The 23587-nt window shown below is 51.5% G+C and overlaps 1 protein-coding gene across 4 annotated transcripts in view; it reads left to right on the forward strand.

Moving 5' to 3' along the window:
• The window catches only part of Celsr1 (cadherin EGF LAG seven-pass G-type receptor 1), a 133354-nt gene that overhangs the window by 49710 nt on the left and 60057 nt on the right, over positions 1 to 23587 (forward strand). For all 4 annotated transcript variants that reach the window (XM_050128833.1, XM_050128826.1, XM_050128809.1 and 1 more), the window contains exon 2: positions 7455 to 8093. In XM_050128833.1, the coding sequence (XP_049984790.1) occupies positions 7455 to 8093 (639 nt within the window). The remainder of the gene's footprint in view (positions 1 to 7454; positions 8094 to 23587) is intronic.

The following is a 23587-nucleotide window of genomic DNA, read 5'->3' on the forward strand; positions in this document are numbered from 1 at the left end:
ATTTATAAAGCCAGCAGTAGGGGCGACCTTGGGGCTGCCTTCTGTGACCTAGAGTGTGTATTCTCCCATCTAAATAAGACAAATGCCTCAGTGGACGTTCTGGAGGTGGGAGTTAGGAAGAAGGGGCAGGCCTCCATGTTGGTGGGCCCTGGAGTCTTGGACAAGCCCGGCAGGTGCTAGGAGATCACAGACAGCAGGGAGATGCCAGGTGGCCTGAGGAAGACTATGTGCCGAGGCCTGGCAGCCTCCTCTCAGGGGCACAGGTTGTGGGGGACCCAGGAGTAGGGTGGGGGTGGAGCCTGGAAACATTTTAAGTTAAAAGGGGTATGTTGAGGGGCTCCTCTGGAAGAGTGGTGGGGCTTATTATGGCCAGCTTCCTAAGGCTGGGATACAGGCTTGCCTGAAGAATTGTGGGACCCAGAACAGGTGTAAGAATGTGAGCAGTGGTAAGTGTGTGTGGATGCGGGCAGGCAGCAGGTACTAATGTTGCGCGCGCGGGGGAGAGGGCAGGGGCAGGGGCAGGGGCAGGGGCAGGAGTAGGGGTAAAATCGCTTTGGCTGTCTGGAATTTGGCGCAGACTCAGTGGACCAATAGAAAAAGTATGTGTGGAGATCCCCCCTCCAGCTCCAGGGAACAGCCATGGAAAAATAGGATGTGGGTTCCAAATAGGAAGAGACCCTAAGTGTGAGTGAATACGGGTGGGTCAGGAGAGACCAGTGGAAAAGGACCCAGCAGAGGATGGGAGAAAGGGCCACTGGCTCTGTCCTTTGCATCCCTGGCGACAGAGGTCCTGCAGCGGCAGACCCCTGTGGCACCCTCCCCGTGCACTGGCTGCAAGGTGAACATAGGTCCTTCCCGAGCCAGCACGGGTGGCCTGCTTTGTCATGGCACCAGTGTGGGGAACCATTCCTGATAGCCCGTGTCTCCATCCTGAGGCTGGGGAGGTGGGACACTGTTGCTCCCCACAAATGGAGCAGAAGCAATATTCTCACCGCCACCTGTCCACGCCCCACCACCTAAGCATTGACTACACCCCGAAACCTCCTGCCACCTTGTCCCATGACATCCAGCTTTTGTTTTCCAGGGAAAAGGGGGGGGGGAAAGAAAATTAAAATTAAAAAAAGATGTCCTCAGGGCAGGAGCCAGATAGCACCTGGTGTCTAGTCTCAATCTGGACTCAAAAGCCCTCCCCTCTTGACTCCAGGGAGAGGCACTGAGAGCCACAGTTCCCAGGGACCTTGTGCCTGTGGAGTCCTGGAGAATAATAGGAACAGGGGACAGGAGCACAGGGTCTGGCTATAATCTGCAGCTGACTGCGGTGTGTCTCCCTGAATGCCAAGGCCATCACAGGTTGGAGCTAGAAAAGGGACGGGCTTCCACATGGGTAGATGGCACTGGCTTCCTCTCAAGCCGTTTGTCCCCAAGGCTTTGTTGTCTAACAGGTCAGAATCTGACCTTTTCTACTCCTAGTCTTCGGCTGTGCCAGCTCTTCCATGCACCCTACCCACCATTGGCGGGGCCTTTAAGTCTAGCAGTAGGCGTGGCCCAGCTGGGCATACCCCGCTGTCTGTGCTGCTCTGCCTCACCTGTAGGTGCCCCTTGTGCTCCTGTCCACACTGGTGAGGACCTGTCCCTATGGTTACTCCCTCCTGCCTCGCGTAAGCATCAAAATCCCACAAGGTCAGCAGCAGCCAGGGGATGTCCATCTCCTGCCTCTGTGGTCTTGCTTCAACTATGGCCCTGTTGCCCCATGGTCATTTTTTTTTAGCTTTTTATTTATTCTTCATGTCTTTCACATCATGCGTCTTGATCCTATTCATTTACCCATCCCTTCATATCTGTCCTCTGCCCTTGTAACCCCTCCCAAAATAAAATAAAATTTAAGAGAAAAATAGAAAATAGAAGGCAGATAGGTGGAAAAGGAAAAATCTCACCATGGAAGGAAGCTGTAGTGTGACACAGAGAGTCACACAGTAAACCTTTTTGTCCGTGTTGAAAACTTTCTGTGCCCTTTTAAGCCTCTCTGCCGACGCAGGAACCCAAATCAGACCAAATCAAACTGATCAGAAAAAGCCCGGTTTAATAGATACAACGCTCCAGATGATTTTTCAGCCCCTCAGAGAGGAGATGGGAAAGGAAGACTGGAGAACCACACATCTGTTTTCTGGAGGGCAATATAAGTACCCTGTCAAGGAGTGGTCTTGAGCACCTCTTGGGGAAGGGTCATTATTTGGCAGACTTTCTGAGATGCCAGATGGTTTTGTAACCTCTGCTGGTTTCAAACTCATGATATCCCACTGTTTCAGTCTCCCAAGTCCCAGGATTGCAGGGAACCACAGGAACTGGCTCTGCCCACTTGTGGATTCTGGAATTTGGTTTTAGATCGACAAGGGTAATCGCACTGTTGTAAGCCGCTTGGTCACAGTTGTGTCATGGCACTTTGAGGGCAGGGACGTCTTCCTCCCTCTTACTTGCCAGGCTTGCCTGTCACCTTTTCTTCTTTGCATGCCCCCTTCTGTGAAGCAAGTTCCATCCCTCCTGGTGGTGGCAGTGATAGCTATACTCTCTGCTTCTTAGCAGGTGACTCAGCGGAGTCACCTGCACTGGGTTCCAAAGCGGTAGCCCCAACTCCTGCTCCCATCCCACACTGGGGGGTCTTTAGCTCCCAAAGAGGTAGGTCTGCCATCGGGACATAGTTATGGATGCCCTCCATCCTCTTGCCACTGCCCCTCCCCCTATTAGAGGATCAGGCATCAGGCTCTTCCCCTAATTGTGGAGACCTAGAAAGTGCAAGTATTGAGAGCCCCTGCTGGGGGACACACCACAGCCTAGTGTCCTGCCTTCTTCCTGTTGTCCGAGGCAGCATAATGACATCTGAGAAGCTGGATTGGCTGCTTGGGGGTGCTGTAGCATCAGGTTGTTTGGGGGTGCTATAGCATCAGGCTGCTTGGGGGTGCTATAGCATCAGGCTGTTTGGAGGTACTGTAGCATCAGGCTGCTTGGGGGTGCTGTAGCATCAGGCTGCTTGAGGTTGCTGCAAAGCCAGTGGCAGCTGTGGTTGGCTCCTGCACCACTCTCACAGATGTGGGTGGAGGAAAGTCCTCAGCTCTCGTCTGGGGAGCTGCATAAGCCCAGAACTTTCCAAAAATCGATCATCTTGACCCTGCACACCAAAACTGGCCGCAGAAAAACAAACAAGAGAAGGTATGGCGGAGAAAGTTAGTACTCCGCATCTGTGCATTCAAAGGCTCGAGCAGTGCAGGTCTCTCAAAAAGACTCAAGCAGCATCAGTCACTCTAAACCATTGGGGCCTGAGGCACAGAGAGCCTGAGACACTGCCACAGCCCAGAGGCTCTGTGCCTGAATGTCATCTGGGATTCTGGGTGGAGAGCTGGACAGGAAAACAGTGAGTAAAAATGCAGAGCGAACCTGCGGGCAGTGTATGCTGTGGTTAATAGGCATTAATATTGGCTCATGAGTGACAAGAGCTGTCCCACACTAATGCGTGATGTGGTTCATGGGGAGGGCTGGTGTGTGGTGTTCACAGCCTTTCTTCAGACATTTTAAGCTGCTCTAGAATAGAGTTTATTTAAAGTCAATGGCATAGACAGAACCAGTATCTACGTGACAGAGAATACCCAGGGTGAGTTCTCCGGGCTCATGAGCAAATGGGATCTTGTTTTATCTTGTATAAAAGTGGTGGTTTCCTCCCTTCTAATACCCTGTTATCTAGCTATGCCCTGTTGAGAGCCCATGCTGGGAAAACCCGGCTTGTTTTCACTGCTTTCACTGTGTGGTTGGCTGTCCTTCATTTCAGTGATACCTTGGTGATAGGCATGTAGGTCTGTGTCCCGAAGGCAGGTCAGTTGCAGGCTTGACCCACAAACCCAACCCAGACCACTTAAGCCACACACACCTCTGGCCTAAGCCTTGGGGGAAGTTAATATCGGGGCTGACAGTAAGGCGCACGGATCATGCTTCTAGCCCATTAGTACCAAAAGCTGTTTCTCCAGGTGTGTGTTTGCTTTGTCCCTGGATGAAGATAGGTATCCCCTAGGCTGTGGTTCCTCGTTCTGCTGTGTTTCTTGGTGCTATGCCTTTCTGGACTTCTCCTGTAAGGACTGAGACTTGGGAGTCCCTACTCCACCCTGGTTCCGAATAACACAATGCATTAGGAGAAAGGAGGTCCGGGCTCTTAGCTTAAAATCACAGGACCTTTAACAGCCTAGGCCAGGACAAACAAATCACTGTGTGGGTAAAGAATGTTTTGTAACAGCCTGCCACCAGGAAGCGAGCACTGTCCTACTCAAACGGCTGTGACAAAACCAAACCAAACAGCTACGAAAACATGGCTGGGTGGAACAACACCATCTCTGGGTGTTGTTTGTGCCTGTGTTAGTGCTGGAGGAACCAGCAGGCTCCCATTCTCTGCCGTCCCCCTTTGTCCACACTGGTTTATCTAGGCGTTTCGGGGAATGTTCTAGAAGTATCGGTGCACACAGTACTTGCAGAATGCAACCTGAAAGGTCTTGTTCTAAGGACTCTCAGAGGCAGACAGTGGAAATAAGTGAGACTATGGCCACTCCTGAACAAGGAGCAAAAGCGGGGACGTGAGGATTTGGAGGGGTGTTCAGCATGGAGACCCCGGGAAGATGCTTAGCAAGGAAGCACCCCAGTGAGGGACAGGTGTGGTCGGAGGGTACTCAGTGAGGTGCAGGTAGCTGAGACCTGGGTGGGGAGGGAGCAGCCAGTGAATGATGAGGAACACAGCAGTCCAGGTAAAAAAATCAGGACATACACCAAGTCCCTGAGGTGGACTGAGTGACGGCAAGATGACAGGAGGTGTCACCATGGTGATGAGGGAGGGCCGTGGGCACAGAGTGTGAAGTACCGTAGGTGGGGTTTTGGGTATGGATTTTATTCCAGGTGTCATTAGCAGCCGCAGGGAAGTGGGGGTGATGTAGCTGCATTTTAAGACATTCACCATGACAGGTGTGGGGAATAGGTGGAGAGAAACTGAGGCAGGCAGATCTGGAGATGTGTGAACCCTATACGTAGCCTAGTGATACCCCTGAGTTATAATCAGCCTTTAAAATTTTTTTTAAATTTTGTTAAATACACTTAAATCATATATCTTAGTGTCATTAGGAATGCTCACATTCTATTAAAATTTTATTTTCTGTGTATGAGTGTCTTGCCTGCATGTAGGTATGTGTACCACATGTGTGCCTGGTGCTCACAGGGCCAGACAGAGGTGTAGATTCCCCTAGAAGTGTGGCATTATAGACGGTTGTGAGCCGCTGTGTTGGTGCTGGGAACAGAATCCAGGTCCTCTGCAAGAGCAGCCACTGCTTTTAAACCGTGAGACATCTGTCTAGCCCCATTACATCCTCTTCTAATTAAAAACATTTTTTGAGAGGCTATGAATGGGAATGTGTGAGTATCCGGGCTTATACAGCTTGCATGTGGAGGTCAGGTCACCATGAGGAGTCAGCGCCTCCGGTATGTTGCATGGGTCCATGGGGATCAAACACAAGACATCAGGCTTCAGCGCTTCCAGTCTCAAACCTCTGTCTTCAGACTATTTTCTTCCCTATCTGAAACCCTGCACCAAGCCGCTGGGCGGTGGTGGCGCACGCCTTTAATCCCAGCACTCGGGAGGCAGAGGCAGGCGGATCTCTGTGAGTTCGAGGCCAGCCTGGTCTACAAGAGCTAGTTCTGGGACAGGCACCAAAGCTACAGAGAAACCCTGTCTCGAAAAACCAAAAATAACAATAATAATAGTAATAATAATAAATTAGAGAAACCCTGCACCTGTCAAGTGCCCACTCCTCACTGCAGCCTCCCCCAGCCTAGAGAAAAAGTCCCCATAGTCTTGGACAGCTCCAATACGATGTGAAAGTGGAAATGCGGAGTCTCTTTTGAGACTCAGGTAACCCCTTGACTCTAACCTTCCGTTAGAGGTAAACCAAACTCAGTTTCCTGCATGGCATCCTAGAGCCTCCTTGTAGGGATTCCAGCTCTGCCACCTGTTCCCTGGCCTCAGACACCTTCTGGAGCCATGGCTCAAATTTCTGTGACCTCTTCTCTCTTGCTCCTGTCATACCCATATGTGGGACAATGGTCTTCTACTTTGTAAAGATTTGTTACCTGTATTTTAATAAAATGCTGATTGGCCAGAAGCCAGGCAGGAAGTAGTATAGGCGGGGCAATGAGAACAGGAGAATTCTGGGAAAAGGAAAGAGTCAGTCTGCAGTCGTAACCCAAACACAGAGGAAGCAAGATGAGAATACCTCACTGATAAAGGTACCAAACCACATAGCTAACATAGGCAAGGATAATGGGCTAACATAAGTTATAGAGTTAATAAGAAGCCTGAGCTAGAGGCTGGAGAGATGACTCAGAGGTTAAGAGCACTGGTTGCTCTTCCAGAGGAGTCAATTCCCAGCAACCACATTGTGGCTTACAACCATCTGTAATGAGATCTGGTGCCCACTTTTGGCATGTAGGTAGAACACTGTAATAAATCTTAAATTTAAAAAAAAGTGTTTAAAAAGAAGAAGAAGAAGCCTGAGCTAATAGGCCAACCAGTTTATGATTAATGTAGATCTCTGTGTGTTTCTTTGGAACTGAAAGGCTATGGGCCCGGGCGGGACAGAAACCTCTGTCAACACCCATAAAAACCAGCACCTTGTAGACAATGCTGCAAAGCTCTGCTTCCAGTGTGGAATTGAATTTGGCTCCTTGGACCATGGTTGCATTGGTCTTTCTGTGCTGATGAGTTCAAAGGGAAGCAGTCCATCAGTGGGGATGGGGGAAGGTGGTCCTATTGCACTGGCAATTATGAAATGGTTACAGATGAAGATCTTAGTACCCTCGTAAGGCAGTGTTTATCCAGCATTCCTGCGTGCTGGCCACGTAAAGATACAAATAGATAGGCTAAGATAAATTAAGCCATGACAGGGCACATTGAGTAGAGCTGTTCCCTGGTGGCGCCTGTGTTGACCTGCTGGTGGGTTTGAGCTAAGATGGTTGGGATAATGGGAAAAATTGTTGTGGGTAGAGAGGAGGTTAGGGCAGGGTGAGCTGTCCATGTTGGGATGGGGTTGAGTAGGTACAGTCGGGATCCCAGATCTCACATGGCTGGAGTAAATGTGTGAACTGGGGAGTGCTGGGTGTTAAGGGGCTGAATCGTCCTGGTCCCTGGAGTACCCTGTTCTGTGGTTTTGGACCACTAAGTGTTTCGATAAGAAAAGGGCACACTGGGAGCTGTAATGATTTGGGATGGTGTGTGGGGGCAGTAGTATCGAGGTCAAGGTGGGGAGTGAGAATGGGGGTACCCAGCTTGTCTTCTCCCTTGCTGAGTGCATCTGAGGCTGTTCTTGGTGTAAGGTTGTAGGCTCCTTTGCTGTCTTGGGCATCCTAATGACCCCAGGTCTCCTTGTGTCCCACAGATGGCATCCACAGTGTCACGGCTCTCTGCACTTTGCGGGTAACCATCATCACAGATGACATGCTGACCAACAGCATCACCGTCCGCCTAGAGAACATGTCACAGGAGAAGTTCCTGTCCCCGCTGCTATCCCTCTTTGTAGAAGGCGTGGCCACAGTGCTGTCCACCACCAAGGATGACATCTTCGTCTTCAACATCCAGAATGACACAGACGTCAGCTCCAACATCCTGAACGTGACCTTCTCAGCGCTGCTTCCTGGTGGCGCTCGTGGCCGCTTCTTCCCATCCGAGGACCTGCAGGAGCAGATATACCTAAACCGGACACTGTTGACCACCATCTCTGCCCAGCGCGTGCTGCCCTTTGATGACAACATCTGCCTGCGGGAGCCCTGTGAGAACTACATGAAGTGTGTGTCCGTGCTCAGGTTCGACAGCTCAGCACCCTTCATCAGCTCTACCACGGTGCTCTTCCGACCCATCCATCCCATCACTGGCCTGCGCTGCCGCTGCCCCCCAGGCTTCACCGGGGACTACTGCGAGACTGAAATTGACCTTTGCTACTCCAGCCCATGTGGCGCCAACGGCCGGTGCCGGAGCCGAGAGGGTGGCTACACTTGCGAGTGCTTTGAGGACTTTACTGGTGAGTGTCTGGAGCATGGGGATGGACTGGCAGGGGCTGACCTGTATTTTGCACAGAGGTTCACAGTGCACTTGTGAAGTGTGAGGGTTTCCTGTGAGTCCCAAGAGGCATGATGTTAGAAGACAGGTCCTGGGCACAAGTGTCAGCTCTGCGCATTTTAAGGTGGCCTTAGGTGGCAGTTTCCTTAGCTAGCAAGGGAAGCTGCTGGCTGCCAACCTCCCAGGCCTCATTCATCTTCTCTGGGGGGCTTGTGTCACCCTCTTCATGAGGACTTTAGGAGGGAGGCTTTAGGTGAGACCTGCTGTTGACACCCAAATGCGTCAGATACCATGTTTACATCTAAGTGGGTTCTGTTGTTTTGAGACATGGTCTGGCTCCAAAGCCAAGCTTCACTTTGAAATCACGGCAATCCACTGACCTCAGCTAGTTGTGAGTGGCTTTAAAGTTAAAGCCCCTTTATTCTAGATTTCCAGTTTAACTGGTTAGTGCAAAACTGTGCTGCCAGGGTAGAAATCGTGAACCTTTAACCGCCTGGGTCCTGAAAGAAGTTAGCAGTTTTAGTCATGCCTCATTGCTGCAAAGGCTGGTTCACCTTCCTCCGCCTCTCAAGATGCTCTTAGCTCAGCATGTCCTGACCAGTCTTGAAGACCAGCCTCTCCAAATGCAGTCAACGGTTGCTTTAACCATAAGGAGGCAGCCGTGGAGAGCGGTTTACAATGGCATTGCACACCCACAGATCTTGTTCTGGTCCTTGGTCTCCTGTAATGTACAGTTACATTCCATTTGAAAAGCCAGTTCCCGTAGGTTCGATGGTGAACAGCTCATCTTTCTGGAAGGCTCTCTGGGGATTAGGTGGAACTTGATTTGCACTGGAAGTGACTTGGAGATTCTTCTGTCTGTAATTAAGGACTTTAGTATGGAGACCCGAGGGTCCTCTAGTGTGGGAATCTTATCTGCATATAGCACAGCATTAATTGCACCGTAGGTTTTAGCAGTGCATGTGGAGCAGGGAGAGAGAGATTTAGGTAGCGAGAATGGAGAGGGGAAAGTGGGTATCTGTGGTTTTGTGCATCTGAAGAGGAAGGGACGTCACTTGGAGAACTTCACAGCGCGTGAGTTGAGCTGCCAGGTTGGCCTGTCGGCATCTCAAGTTGGTTATTGTCTGGGAACGTGGAGGAGGGAGAAGGACATTTGGCTGCCCACCCCTGTTCTGTTCCCCTCCCTGTCTGTGGCTGACTGCCAACAGGATGTGGGCAGTTCTTCCTGCTGTCTGGCATGTGCTGATCCCAGATTCCTGCCTCTCAGGTGCCTGGTGGTGAGCAGGAAGGAAGGCAGAGGCCTAGGAGATTCTCTAATTGTCGGTGTGCATCTGAAGTGCTGGGGAAAATGTGTGTGTGCACACGCATGCATGTTTGGGGGGGGGGAGTCTCCCCTCCTCTGCCTTTCCTTCCTGCTCTGAATTTTGCCAAGCTAATTTTTCTGTACTACCAACAGGACACAGGGTGGTCATACCCTTCCTACTCCTGACCCCAGGCTTCAGTGGGCATCTCTTTGGAGGTCTTAGGAGACCCAGCTAGCTGCATGGCCAACTCCCTCCTGACAGAGAAGCATGAGGGTGAGGTGGCTCATTCCCCAGTCCCTCCCTGTCATCTGGCCCTGTGTGGAATGATTTGTAAACTCTCAGACAGAGAAGCTGAGGCCACCGTTGTAGGGAAGATTGGTGCCCTCCAGGGAGTAAACACCGCCCTTCTACATCATGCCCATTCTTGCCACAGACATTTACTGCACTGAGCACCTGCTGCCGATATTCGCAGAGTGCTTGCTGTCTGCCAGAGCAGTGTTCAGTCGGACTCTACCCTATCTCTGTCGGTGAGCACTCAGTCACTTGGTGCGTTCTCTTTCACTGATATTTAGGACCCCTTTCGTCATCTGCAGGGTGACATGTAACAGCTTCCAGGCTTCATCCCAGGGTACCATTAGTTGACCTGTTAGAGGTCCTCAGGGGATGATATGACCGTGCTGGGGCAGGTAAGTAAGGCCACGGTGGCTTTGTGGACCCTCAGATCCCCGGCAATGATGGCTGAGCCGTTGGATGCAGCCAACTGACTTCCGAAGCTCTCAGGTTTCCTCTTCATCAGCAAAGTCTTTTCTAGAAGGACGGAAAAGGGACGGTGGCCACATCCATCATCTCAGTGAGATGTGGTGATTGACGTGAGGTTAATTTGATTCTCTTTGGGTACTGGAAAACATCATGCTATTTCCCCTGAGATAAAACTAATTAAGAGCGATTACGTCTCCTCGATTCCCTTCCTTCCCTCTCCTCCGTGTTGCCTTTGAAGCACTCTCTTTTCTGCGTGGAGGTAATTGTGCTCATTTCTTCACGATGAAAGCAACGCTGTCGTCACGCAGCTTTAATTTCTTGCTCCCTGGTAAGCTGAGCTGGAGCTCTAGGCCTCCGCACGGTGAGGTTGGAATTGGCCCAAGAGTGCTAGGAGCCCTTGACTTCCTGTGTCACGGGACAGGAGGCTCAGGAGCAGGAGCTGGCAGAAGGAAGGCATCAATTAATTTCAGGGAAAGCTCTCTGAATTCTCCAGGGAGCGTATTCCAGATAGCTCTCCTGAATTTCTGAAACCATCCTGGCTTTAGAGGTGTGCCCGGCTCAGGGCACCTGGATCCCGTGGTGTTTGTAAGGGGAAGGGAGCTGCTGGCCCCTTATGGTGTGTCCCTGAAGCTACAGCTCTGCATTGCCACCAGGGTTGGGTTCAGCAACTATCTCGTAGTTGGAAAGGAAGGAGACAAGAAGACTTCAGACCTGGGCTCTGGATGCATATTAGGTAGCCCCTTAATTTCTCAGTCCCAATTGGTAAGATGGCCCAGTGGGTAAAGGCACTTGCTGCAGCCAAGTCGAAGGAATGGAATTTGATCTCTTGTAGAAGGGATGAACCAACTCCTATAAGTTTTCCTCTGACCTCCACACCTGCCCCCCCCATAAATAAATAAAAATAATTTCTCAAGCCTGTAAACAATTACAAGCTTATTTCCTTCTGCGCTTGGCCTCTGTCTTCATTTGAGGGACACTGTGTTTTGTTTTGTTTTCTAAATACTTTTGTGTACGTGGCCATGAACTCCCATGCTGACCCCCATCTCCCAGCTTCCTCACCTGCCATCTTCCTGTCCACCTACATCTACCCTTCATATGTCCCCTGAATCCGCTGTCCCCTGCCCTAGGAAGGTTCTGGAAGGCTTTCTTGCACTCTCTCATTAAAAACCTTTTGGTTTCTTCCTTAAACTTCACATGTGTCCTCTTTATTTGCTGCTCCACTGTCCTATAAGGTAGACTCCCTCATCTTCATGTCTGTCTCTAGCCAGCAATGACTTGGAGCTCATTCCTAGCGAGCACTTCATATTCTTTGGTAGAGAGCTGTTTCCCGCCCTGAGGGCTGTGGCCCTAGAACTCCAAAGGTCCCTTCCTTGCTCTCCACACCCAGGTTTTGCTGGCCTTCCGGTACCTGCTGGCCTCTCTCACCACAGCCCCTTGTATCTCAAGTGGAAATCCCCTGTCCATCCCCCTCCACCAGGTTTCCTAAATTTCCCTTCCTACCCCCTGTGTGTCTGCTTAGTAACCTCCCTCTGCTGTGTGAGATCTATGGGGACACATGCGGATGGGACTCTGGAGGGAGAGCCACCTCTCCTCTACAAGGCTGGAGACATGTCCTTGCACCTGCCATTTGTCATATGCTGTGGTCAGAGCGACACCTTTGCTGCTTCTGGTCCTTAGTGGGAAGAGACAGGATCCTGTCTGTCCCGTGTCCCTTCTCGGTCATTAAGGTCCTTCCTACCTTTGGGTTTCAGGCCTATGATCAAGCTCCAAATTGAGTTGGGACCCACTACTGCAGGCTCCTGGGCATTTCTAGGATGTCTCCCCTTTTCATCTCTCCCTCTCCTTCTCCTTCTCTCCTTTCTTTAGGGAGACCTGGGAATAGCTACCTAATCATCACAGATCAACATCTCCCCTGGGGAACATTCCAGAATGACAGCTTTGATGTCAGCAGGAGGGATAGTTCAGCTGAGTCCAGGTCTGGGAGGGGCCGTGTGGTTGCCATCCCAACTGAAGCTAGCCTTGGGTGTCCTTCCCAGAGGTGTTCATGGATGAAACTTCTTTGTTAGGGTCAAGTTCATTCTTGACCCCTAATTTGATCCCCGTTCGTAGGGTGCCCCCGCCCCCACGTCTTGCTGCTTGTCCTCAGTCAGCGTGTTTCAGCAAATCCAAGCGAATGGTGCTTGCACAGCTGCCGAGCACAAAGCTGCAGCCCTGGGCCATGAGCTTGCCTCTGCCCCCCATAGTAGCGATGGGTGTAGAACTTGGGGAACCCTCGGTGGCACCCACTTTGAACTTTGTAACAGCTCCCCCAGCACCTTCACACTTGCTTTAAGAGCCTCCTCAGACTGCGGGACCCTCCAAGGCCTCCTGAAGCTGAGGACGTCTTATGTAGGTTCAGGGCCTGAAATACTTGACACAAGAGCCCAGCCACCTGTCTGCTTGTGGGAACAACCTTAAAGTAGTTGCTGGACCTCCTCGGCCCTTGTTATAAATATAGATATTATCCAGCTCCGCTGCTGTTTGAGATAGAGTGCTGGTGTCCCTTTCACCATGGAGTACACTAACATACCAGGGGCCTCCATCAAACAGTTCCATGCTGTGTGTTGCATTGCTCTGAGCTGTGTCCTGGTCCTGCAAGGCCACCTCCTTGAGCACAGGGAGGAAGGCGCCCAGTGGACTGAAATCTACAGGGTACACCTCATCTGCCTGGGGAGTGGATCCCAACACTCTGACATTAGTCCCTAATGTGGGGGATAATTATCAGTTAAAGCGAGAATCATTTCACTGCCTGTAATTAAAATCTCAGCTAGAGCAGCGAACCCTTTCAGACTCTGGGAGAAGATGTTATGTTTTCTTGTTTTCTTCTCGTCATTGCGCACCTACCTGCTGCTCTGGCTCTTTCCACAGCGTGGGTTGCAACACGTCGTCTTTCTCTCCTGTGCTGTCCTGAAGCTGGGTGTTATTGCACTTCTGGGTGACCTGGTTTTTCACTAAGACTTGTCCTTAGGGATCCAGGTGTAGGCAGATTCAGCCTGGACGCTCCTGTGAACTTTAACCCCCAAAGCCAGGGTGAAGGAAAAAAGACTTCCCTTAAGTCTGAAAGGGTTCACTGCTCTAGTTGAGATTTTAAATACAGCCAGTGTAATGATTCTTACTTTAACTGATAATTATCCCCTACATATCATGGCAAGTGTCAGGCATAGCTGACTGGCCACCAGGATGATCCCCCGACTCTCCCCATGTCCTCTTGTGGGTGCTGTTAACAGGACTCAGATTGAGCATTCCTAACCCAAAGTTTGAGGTCCAGAATGTTCCAAAAATCCAAAACTTTACATGCACCAACACGATGTCAAAGTGGAAAATTCCACATCTGACCTCACGTGATGGGTTGCAGTCAGAATGCAGGTGTGTTTAAAAATTTGTATAAAATGACCTGGAGGCTACGTGTAAAAGGTATACATGAACCATAAATGAATTTTGTGTTTAGACTTGGTGCCCATCCACGAGATCTCATTAAGTATATGCAGATGTTTCAAAATTAAAAAAAATATATCTGAAATCTAAAACCTGATCCCAGGCATGCTGTCTTCTCTCTTTTGGATCAAAGTCCTTTGAGGGGTAAGGGTTGACGCTTGAACTCATGATCCTCCTGCCTCAGTCTCCTGAGTGCTGGGATTTTAGACTTATGCTGCCACACTTACCCTTCCAGGTATTTTGGATAAAGGATTAGCACAGGTGAATTAAGACGGTCAAGCCATAGCCCTTGATGGTTCTGAGGCCGCTGTCGAGGTGTGCCCAGAGAGCTGCAGCACCCAGAGGTCGCAGGGGCCAGCGCTTCCTGCCTCTTCTCAGCTTCTCCGTGCCTTAGCCTGCAACTGCATTCCTGCAGGGTCTGACTCTTCACAGTGCCTGCTCCCCGTGCCTTGTGCTTCTCTCTCCCGCGGACATCAGCCACTGGACTAATGAATGCATCCCCAATCCAACACGGCCACCTCTGAACTTGGCTTTACCTACAAGAGCCTAGAGCCAAATAAGGACCTCCTCACTGGCACCAGTCGTGGGCAGCACTACTGTTACTGTGGGGAAAATAGCTCACTCTGCCCCGGGATACCTCCTGCTTCTTACTCACATGCCTGTCAAGCATCTATCTGGGTCAGGGGCATTCCTGCTAAGAGGCAGTTTCCTCCGAGCATCACTTTCCAGAAGGCAAGAGTGGACTGAGGGCTAGCAATCAGCTTGCAGATGGTCAAGGCAAGAGTGAGTAAGGAGAGTTAATAGGGAAGGGACTGGCCAATCTGTGCTGAGACCTTAGGAGGCCTTGCACTGGGTGTCTCTGCCGTTGGTGAGATGGGGCCTAGCTTCCCTCCTCTTGGGAAGTGTGGGTGTCTCTGTATCACTTGCTGTTTGTGCCAGGGGGCTGTAGGTCATTGCAGATGGACTCACTTGAGGATGCAGAGGGAGCCAGGCTCTAAACTGAAGGTTTGGCCAGTCTGCCTCCTCTTGGAGGCTCCCATGGGGAGTCTGCTTGCCTTCCAGCATCTGGAACCACCTGCGGTGCCCTTCACCTCCTCCGCCCTTGCATCCCATGCTCTGACTTCCCGACCTGCCTCCCACGGGATCCCGTGATGGCTTCGTCTCTTCTCCCGGTAATCCAGCTGACCTGGTCCTCAATGTGTCCCATCTGCAGAGTGCCTTTTGCAGTATAGAGACCCAGTTCTCAGGCATTGGGTGGCATCTTCTTTGGGTCCATAATTTTGTGACTACAACTTCTGGCCTTACCAGCCCCTGGTACCCACTGGACTGTCAATAAAAAACTTGCTAAGGGCATAGGAGAGCTAGCAGACCCGTGAAAAGTCTAAAGAGCTTGGCAGTTGTCTCCACACCGCCACCCCCTGTTTTAATGTCACTGTGGAACTCTGGTCATCAAGCTTTTCTGGAGAAATTGAGCCTCTGACCTGAGCGGTGACCCTAAAGGACTTTAGGGAATGCATCCCTCTGCCATTCTCCGCCCCATCCATTTTCCCCATAGCATCAGACAAAGCCCCTCTGTCTTTCCTGGGACCACAAGGGCCAGAGCAAGAGCTATGAAAGCATTGACTCCAAGCAAGAAGTTTGCACAAGACCTGTTCAAGGGAGGTCTCCTGGGCACACCACTGTGTGTGTGTGGGGGGGGTATCCCATGCTGAAGGGGGTCTTCAGCATCCCCGCTGGGGCTGGGTACATGGTCCTGAGGAGCTACACACTATAGTGTCCTCCTCAGGCCAGACATTTGTGCAAGTGCACGTGTGTGTGTGTGTGTGTATGTGTGCATGTGTATCCATATCCGTCTGTGTGCTGGTAGTTCTGTCTGTGGGGGCCGTCCGTAGAGTTTCCAGTTGGCTGTAATTCAGACTCCCAATCGGATCCCCACAACCACAGGACAAACCCCCTACCCATTCACCCCTTCCCAGTCTCAAGGTCTTCCTTCCCCGTCCCCTCCTTTCCTTCTGCCTCTGTTTCTGTCTCCCCCCCCCTTCTTTGTCTCTCTCTCCTTCCCTCCTGTCCCCTTTCCTTCTGTCTGCATGTCGCCATAACACCCTAACTGATAACAACTGTTAAAGATTGTGTTAAAGGGCCAGGGAGATGGCTCAGTGGGGCAAAGGCACTTGTTGCACGATCCAGGCAGGTGAGTTTGATCTTCAGAACTGTGTAAAGGTGGAAGGAGGGACCAGCTGCACAGTCTCCTGACCTCTACATATTCACAGAAGCATATTCTCTCTCTCTCTCTCTCTCTCTCTCTCTCTCTCTCTCTCTCTCTCTCTCCCTCTCCCTCTCCCTCCCTCCCTCCCTCCCTCCCCCCTCTCTCACACATACAACCTATTTTTTTTTAATTAAAGATTGTGTTAAAATAGTGACTCTCAACCTTCCTAACTCTGAGACCCTTTAATACAGTTCCTCATGTTGTGGTGACGCCAACCAACAAATTATTCCAGTGCTACTTCATAACTGTAATTTTGCTATTGTTATAAATTATAATGTGAATATCTGATATTCAACTCCAAAAGGGGTCATGACCCTCTGGTTGAAGACTGCTGTGTTAAAAAGTTCATTTAGCCAGTGGTGGTGCATGCCTTTAATCCTAGTACTAGGGAGGCAGAGGCAGATGGAGCTCTGTGAGTTCAAAGGCTAGCCTGGTCTACAAGAGCTAGTTCCAGGATAGGTGCCAAAGCTACACAGAGAAACCCTGTCTTGAAAAACAAACAAACAAAAACAAAGACAAAAAAAAACAAACAAAAATAAACCAACAAAAATTAAAACCTCAACAAGTTCATTTAAGAGGCAGAGGCAGGGGCTGGAGAGATGGCTCAGTGGTTAAGAGCATTGCCTGCCCTTCCAAAGGTCCTGAGTTCAATTCCCAGCAACCACATGGTGGCTCACAACCATCTGTAATGAGGTCTGGTGCCCTCTTCTGGCCTGCAGAGATACACACAGACAGAATATTGTATACATAATAAATAAATAAATATTTTTTAAAAAAGGCAGAGGCAGGTGGATCTCCAGGTTCAAGGCCAGTCTGGCTCCTTCACCTCTGGTCATAGTTTTCCCATCTGAGAGTCTTTACTCTGAGCACCTCTTGATTGCTGAGGACAGTCCCGGCTCTAGGGCTCAGGCTGTGGGCACACCCTCTGGCAGCCATCCTGTGCACCACACAGGGTGGATCATCTTCTGGCCTCTTCAGCCAACAGTGGCTTCAGGGCCGCGGAGGTGCTTTATTCTAGGGGGCATGTTTCAAGTGTCACTGCGGTATAGGACCCCCTTGGAGCCGCTCTGAACACGGAGACTTAATGTGGTACCCCATTCCCCCTCGGGCTCTGCAGGCCCCAACCCTTAGCCAGGCAGGTGGCTTCTCAGGGTAGGGAGTAGTGTGGGTGGGTGGAGATCTGGCTCTTTGCCACTGGCATGCATTTTTTATTTATATTTAAAAAAAAATGGGTGTGACTGAAGTTCTGAGAATTTGCTTCAAAGACAATGAAGTCATCAGAAAGAGACAGACCCTGGACAAGCCCCAGCACTGTGGCTTCTCCTGGCCTCGAGGCTTCCTGCTCCCACCTCTCTGCTCCCTTCTCACAGTAGCCATGGGAAGGGGCAGCAGGTGTCTGGGCCCTCTGCTGAGACCTTCTGGTAGCCTGGCCAGCAGGGAGGGGCTGGGCCACCTGAGCTTGTGGCTCTGAGAGACTGGGCTTCTATCCCCAGGAGGTGAGAAAGTCAAACAAAGCTGGCAACTCCCTAGGGGGAGGGGAGGAGGGGCTAGAACCTGGCAGTCTGCCTGGAGTGGGGAAGAAGTGAAGGCCTGAGGCAGGGTGGGTGAGGAGTGGGGGCCTGGAGTGACAGTTGCCTGGGGGAGGAGTCAGGCCAGGAGCACAGCAATCCAGGACCTTTGCCAAATGAGTTCTGTTTGCTTACCCAACCTCTCAAGTGCTGGAGATGGCTCCTGGACACGGGTGTCTGGACTGCCTGCCTCCAGGATAGCCATACAGCCAGCAAAGCGAGAGTCATTTGACTGGTTTTGGGCCCGTGAACCTCTGTCCTTCGCAGTTGTGCTTAGAAGTCCTGAGGCCCTGACCATCATCTCCTGACAGCCTCCTAAGGTGAGGGTTTTGAAGGGCGATTCTGGGTGTTTACACACTCCACACCCATCCCTACAGACTCCTTACAGACCTTGCTGATGCTCGTGTGCATTACCCTTGCTGCTGTGTGATCCGGCACACGCTCTGACCGTCTCTGGGCCTTCTGCACATTGGGGCCTGCCTACAAGGGAGGTTGTTTGTTGACGGCCCCGACTGGTCTGTGCTGTGACTGCTCTCATGGTGGTAATAGCATTGTTCAACTCTTGACATGGCCCTGGTACCATCCAGAGAGAAAGCATCAGGCTGCATCAGGCTAGTCCTGTTTACCTGTGGTCTCTTTGGCAAAGCAGGCCTGCAGGGCGCCCTCTTTCACACCTTGGTGGCTATGCTAAGGATGTGGCTACACTGAGGACTTCTGCAGATTTTGTTTCTGTCCTGGAGCTTCATGTCCCAGGCTCTTGGTTGTTCTGAGTAACCTCTGTGCGGCCCCTGTGTGGAGTGGGGCATTGCTAATGTGACTGTCCTCTCCATTTCGTCTCTCCAGAAGCATGAGGCGAGGAGGGGAGTGGGAGGCTGCTGTGTGGCACCAGGAGAGGGCCCTAACTGCTCTGGTGGGGACTGTTTTGCACGTGTGTAGGTCCCATGTGTGCTACCATGTGGGGCACGCTTGAGGCTGGAGGTTCTTCCTCAGGTCTACTTAGAATCTGTGGGCGTGGCAGGGGTTCCAGGTCCAATTGCAGCCTCATGACCCATCCTCTGGGGTGTGGAGGGTTTGCTCCATCTGAGCTCTGTAGTCTGGCCACACCCTTTAAGCCTCTTAGCACATCTTTTCTATTTTCCTAAACATTTGTTCTGTTTAGGAGACTCTAGAGCTGCAAGTAGCGGTTCTGTTCATTCTGGTAACTTCAGTGTCTCAACGTGTCCTGTGCCGGGCAATTCATTGCATGAACTCATTGATGATAGGTGTGTGGATGGATAGATGGGTAGAGGGAAGGGTAGATAGATGGAGATGGTTGAAGGGATCACTAGCTCAATGGATGGGAGAAGGGCAGGTAGATGGGTAGATGGTGGGTGGGTCAATGTGTGGAAGGCTATAGATTGATGGATGGAGGAAGGGCGGGTAGATGGTAGGTGTGTGGTGACTGGGAAGAAGAAAGAATAATGACTGAGTGCAAACATGGGAGGCTGGGTCAGTGTGCTTAGTGCTTAGTGACCTCTGATGGACACCTGCCTTTCAATGCCCTACGGCGCCACCGCTGGTCACAGCACTTCTGTGGTCGAGGAGCTTCTGCCCCCAGTTGCACAGTGGCTTGCATCTTCTTTGCTAGGACACAAGGTTCCTCTCTGGGCCTGAGTTGTGGTGGGGCTTCAGGCCACTCTGGGGCTCTGTGTGTTTAAGACCTGACTTTGAATGATCCACACTCAGATTCCAGCCCCTACCCCACACCCACTTCCTTGCTTGCTGTGTTCTCCACCTGTCCTGCTGATCCTCAATTCTGCCCGAACCTCCAGCTTCCAAGTGTGCCTTTTGTGGGTTGCGTCTGAGCTTACTCTCGGTACCTCTGGAAATTCTAGTTTTTCTACTTTAAAGCCCTCCCGTCTTTATTAAGGGAGAAAGGATTGTCTTTATTTAGTTAAAAACTTAAGTTGGCAGACCTTTCCCTGCCCTTTCCTCCCAGGGAGTACATCCTGCCCTCTTCCAAGTCTTAAGGGTCTGAGCACCACCCTTTGAGGCTGAGTCAGGCCTTCTGCATGGCTAGTCCCTGCTCCTGTGCATGGTGCACTGAAGTGGGTCTCATGACCAGCCGCTCCCCAGCTCAGACCCCCATCCCTTCCCTCAGACTGAACATGATTACCCTCTGCACTGTGACTTCCATGGGCCTGTGTCCTCTCATCTCCTAGAGCCTCCATTCTGAGCCAGAAGCCCTGACTTTCCTATCTACCAACTGACTCCTTCCTGTGGCAGGCGCCCCATTTGCCTGAGTCTTATGATACTGGGCTTTTGCTTAGATTCAGGGTCAACAGCGTTGACAGTACTAGCTTGAGTCTGAGCAGACAGGACAATACTCATCCACATCTGGGCAGGGCACTTGTTAAGTGATGGGACATGGATGTGATTCAGGGCCAGGCTGACCTCAGCTCCAGGGCGTTTCTCTACACAACTCGCTCCAGTCTTTTCCGTGTGTGTTTATGTGTCTGCAGCCTTAACCATGGGCAGGGACCTTGTGGCATGCACCATGAATTATTGAGTTCAGCAATCAGGTTGCCCAAGCTAACCTTACCTCGGTGTGGATGGAGGGGCTGCCTATGAAGTGGGGATGCGGGGTGGAGGTGCGGAGGCATGCTCCCCAGTTAGGAATGAGTCAGCAGCATTTGACTCTGAGCAGAACACCTGGCATGTTCGGGGAATGCCAGACTCTGAACCGTGAAATCTTAGAAAGGGAGAAAGTTAAATCGTGACAGTGAGCCCTGAGAAGATTTATTTCATCAAAATGGCACTGCTTGGTAGGTGTGGTAGAAGGCTAAGGATGGAGCACTTTGGGCCATGCAGTGACCCTGTTTCAGAAAGGAAAAATGTAGATCAGGGAGGGCTCAGCAGACAAAGGCACCTGCCGCCCACCAAGTCTGTCAACCTAGAAAAAGGAAGAAAGGAAGGGTACGCTGGAGGTGGCCCAGGCGTTAGGAGAGCTTGCTGCTCTTCCAGTTTGGTTCCTAACACCAGCTCCAGGCATTCTAACACCCTCCTCTGACCTCTGCAGGTACATGCACGTGCACTCATGCATGGAGACACACACACACACACACACACACACACACACACACACACGTACATGTGCGCGCGCTCTCTCTATTTGTCTGTCTATCTTAGAACTCTAAGACCAAAGCAAAGCAAATCTCTTACAGTGTCTCCCTGAGAGCATTAAGGATGCAGGACGCCCAGACTTTGACCTGTATCCTTCTCCTGGGCTAAGACGACTTGCAGAGTTAGAAACCATCACAGCCCAGGTCTCGAGTGTGCACCCTGCATGGTCAAGTTGGCTGCTCCAGGTTGGCAGTGCTGGGAGCATGCATACACTGTAAACTGAACACCCCCACCCCAGGGCAGCTGGCTAACCACGTGCAGAGAAGTCACGTGAGCTACGGTAAGTCCAAGGAAAGGTCTTAGTGGGCCAAGATGCACCTTTGACACATTGTCTGGAATGGCAGCTGTGACGGGTGCTCTCACAAAAACATCAAAGCAGACCCTGGGTCGGCACCCGAGGACCTAGAGTTAAGAACCTGGAGATGAGGCTCCATCCCAGGCTGGAGCGGCTTACCTGAAGCCCAGTGACCACCGCTCACAGTACCCTATATAAAAGTGGTGTATTTAGCCCTATAGCTAAGTCTTCTTTGTGTGGATATCTACCCACACTGCTTGGACCGGTGGATGAATGATGTTGGCTTTGTAACCTCGTGGATTAAACTCAAGCGTGAATCATTGCCTTGGATCTGGGGAGCCCTGGTGCTGTATGATTTCATCCCACAGGCACTCGCCAGTACCTGCTGCATACCCCGCTCTTCTCAGACGCCCCCTCACTGTGGGCACCAGTCCAGCACCCTAACATGCAAGACACCCACTGTGTACCAGATGTTTTCAGACTTGACCCTAAAACAGCCCCTGTGGCTACATCCCCACCCCCATGCTCCCACATTCTGGTGCTGTAAGTGGAGCTGGAAGAGATCCTGGACCTGTTCAGAAAATAGTGACGCTTCCTATGGGGTGAGCCCACAGTCAGGGACAGGCTTGAGGAGGGGACACAGTGTGACCTTCAAAAGCTGAGGGAGGGGAACCTCAGATCAGCCATCACTGGGTTTCATCATCAGCGACTGGACAACTGCAAGGTCCCTGGAGTGATGCCCTGGGTTCCTGGGTAAAGGAACAGTGTGCAGTTGCATGCTTGGGGTGCTTGGGTCTAGGTGAAGATTAGGGGCAGTAGGATGAGGTCCCAGGAGGTGAGAACGGTAGCGGAGTATTGGGGGAGCTGAGGTCCAGCGGGGTGTTGGTGGCTTCAAGACTCAAAGTCGACTTCCCTGGGCAGAGGGCAGAACCCTCACCCCAGGCTGGAGTGGGGAGGTCTGAGCTGGAGGTGCCAGGAGATGATGGGAGGAAGTTGGTGCTGGGTGGGGTATGTTTGTTGGAAGGAACCAGAGGCTGCAGGCTGAAACTGGGTGGGCTGTTGCCTGGGTGCTGAGATGTACGGCCTTATGCTAGGGAGGGGAAAGGTCAGAAGCGCCATCCGCTGAGCGCTGGAACACAGCCTTAGAAGCCCCCCACAGTCTCAGGTCTTATAGAGGTCACACTGAACAGACATCAGTTCTGGGACAACAGAGCCCGGAATGTTGCCTCGCTGGGAAATCAGGTCTTTGTAGATACAGCCTGACACTTGAGGTGAAGTTATATGGGACTTGGGGTGGACTCCCTTCCATCTTCAGGGTCTTTAGGAGATAAAATGTGTGTATTGGGGGGGGACTAGATACCCTTGGGGCCTTTTTGGGTCTTGAAGAGGAATTCCTGGGCTTCAGGAGAGGAAGAGAACCCCACGCTCAAGCGACAGGACTGGGCTGCCACATTGCCATCCGACGGCCAGGTGGAAGCGGAGATAGGAGAGTCTCACAGGGCAAGGCTGGCCGCCTTTTCTGCTGGGAAAGTTCGGGTATTTCCTGGAGCCCAGAGCCTCCCAGGTCTGCTACTCTCGGGCCCTGGCAGTGGGTAGGGTGACCGCAGGGCCCTTTGTCTTCACGGTTTAGTGAACACAGTGTCAGACTGTCCCTGGGGCAGCTTTGTTCACAGTGCTGGGCTTGACTGCTTCTGGGCTAACCTGGAATACAGTGAGGCAACACTCCCGAGGGAGAGAGTGTGAAGCTGCATCTTAAGCTGAATCTGCATGCCAATGATGGGTACTCACAAGGGCTGCCTAGAAGGGTGTGAGCACCGGCTGATGTGTGAGTGTGAGAGTGTGTGTGTGTCAGGGGAGTACATATGTACATGGTCTGTGAGGGGCAAGTGCAGCTACAGGTGTGAGCATGTGTGTGTGAGGTTCAGACTGAGTCTGAGACCGTGGATGTAAGGATGCTTTAGTATATACTTAGTATATGCTTTAGTATATACTTAGTATATGCTTTAGTATATAGTAGTATGTTTACAAGCATGTACACATGGGCACGTTGGTGAGGATGTAATGGTCTGAGTGGGTCACCTGGGGTATATGATGGCATGAGTGTGCAGGTGTGCGTGCAAGCACGCCAACTCAAAGCTCCCTGCAGAACGGCCAAGCCAAGAGCCATGGCAGGCAGAGCGCCTGGGAGAGCAAGTGTCTACCGTGATGGACTTGAGATGAGCAAGCACCAAACCAGCTGCCGCTTACTTCTGCACATTGGCAGCCTCTCTCTGTCCCTGTTTCTCTGGGCCCCTCTCAGCCGGTGCAGAACCAGTAGGTGGATGAGAACACACCCTCCTGGTCTAAACCTGGCCTACGCCTGGCCTGGCCACCAGAGGCATTTAGGATCCTTCCATGGCCTGCGTGGTTGTGAAGGTGTATGGTGGATTAGCGATGCCAGCCTCTTGTCTCAGCAGATTTGTTCTCTGGGATACAAAGGCAGCAGCTTGGGACGCAGTGGGTCTCAGCCCCAACACAGTCAGTAGAGGAGAACTCCCAAGGGAAGATGGCCCTATAACCCGTCATCTTTGGGTCACCTCCAGAGCAGGGTGTTTCTGATACTTCAAGAGCAGCCCGTGTGACTCTGCA

The sequence above is a fragment of the Alexandromys fortis genome, unplaced genomic scaffold (genome assembly GCF_014885135.2).
Source record: "Alexandromys fortis isolate MF-2015 unplaced genomic scaffold, M_Fortis_MF-2015_v1.1 scaffold_28, whole genome shotgun sequence".
Taxonomy (NCBI): Eukaryota; Metazoa; Chordata; class Mammalia; order Rodentia; family Cricetidae; genus Alexandromys; species Alexandromys fortis.